Genomic DNA, 1,290 nt, shown 5'->3' with positions numbered 1-1,290 from the left:
TTCAGAACCAATGTTAAGAACAAGAACCATGGGAATTGTACTCACTGGTAAATATAACTCCAAAGTGAGGATGAAGGCTTTCTCCCACAACTTTTATAGAAGTCAAAGGGGGGATTTATCTCACCAGGCACTACAGACAGATCAGTAGGTTTTTGTTACCTTGTGGACTCCAGCACATCGTCAACATGAACTGAAATAGGAGTCAGCAGAAGGGAAAGAATGCCCAACTGACATGGCAGTAATCAGGGAGGTAGGGGTACTGCAAATATGACTGGAATGACAGAGTGGAACCCACCTATTTTTCCTGCTGTGAGCCTGGGTGAAAATTCCCCTTAGTACTGCCCAAGGATCTGATGAGAGCCAGGGTCCTGTTAAATGCTGGGGAGTTGCATAGGAGGCAGGCCAACAGTTCCACACCTCATGTATTCCATTCGGCAGCCCTCTAAGGCAGAAATTATTTATCCCATTTCACAGAAGAGAAGACTGACTCTTTACAGGAATGTATCTGTAATAAAGGGAGGGTTTACTTCCAGTTAAGGCTGGAAGATACTTAAAGTTCAATTTTCTTTAAGTCTGCTGAACCAGTAATTATGTTCAATCACAGACTCATTGAAAAACTGTTCTCATTGCTTCTAAAATCCCAGATAATAAATGAAAAAAAAAGTCATGTATTATCCAACCACAGAGAAATGTGCTCCAATTACCATCCTGGGATATGTGATTTCAGATTTTTGAAGGGTTCATGTATTTTTTCTTTAATCAGACAATAATAAATGTATAAATTGCTTTTTAATTACTTTATTAACTTTACATTTTTCCATGCAAATGGGTGAAACTTTACTGTTGACAGAAACTTAGATTGGATGCCAAGGCAATCTGTAATTAGAAGCTGGTAACACAGAACCCACCTGACACACTGAAATTACAGAAGGTTCACAGCAAACGGATCAGTAAAGGCATTATCAGGAAAATGCAAGGAAAAACAGAACAACAGTGGAAATCACAGTATTAATCTCATGGAAATGGCAGGAGTCAAGGCATAAGGCAAAATTCATCATGATGGTCATGGTGATTAGAGAGCTCCCCCATAAGGATACGCAGACAATTCCTCAACTGCAGCTCCCTAAGTTTTCTCCTGATTTCCCTCATCTCCTCCATGAATATTTCCATATCGTCTCCCTCTCCACCCATCCCATCATTGACCTGTCTATTGGGTATAACCCATCGGAAATTAGGGGCAAGTCGGCGAGCCTGTCCCCGTCTATGATTTCTTTCTGGCTGGTGGCCTTC

General features: G+C 41.1%; 1 protein-coding gene across 1 annotated transcript; it reads right to left on the bottom strand.

Annotated features, from left to right (window-relative positions):
• Positions 1-782: 782 nt before the first annotated feature.
• LOC105002855 (protein BEX3) lies at positions 783-1,286 on the bottom strand (the record flags this gene model as incomplete). Its single annotated transcript, XM_010859706.1, has 1 exon — positions 783-1,286. A coding segment is annotated over one exon (254 nt), but the record flags the coding sequence as incomplete, so codon positions are not given.
• Positions 1,287-1,290: the final 4 nt, after the last annotated feature.

Source organism: Bison bison, unplaced genomic scaffold (genome assembly GCF_000754665.1).
Source record: "Bison bison bison isolate TAMUID 2011002044 unplaced genomic scaffold, Bison_UMD1.0 scf7180017856807, whole genome shotgun sequence".
NCBI lineage: Eukaryota > Metazoa > Chordata > Mammalia > Artiodactyla > Bovidae > Bison > Bison bison.
Note: the sequence above shows the minus strand (reverse complement) of the source record. Positions and strands in the feature narration are given on the sequence as shown.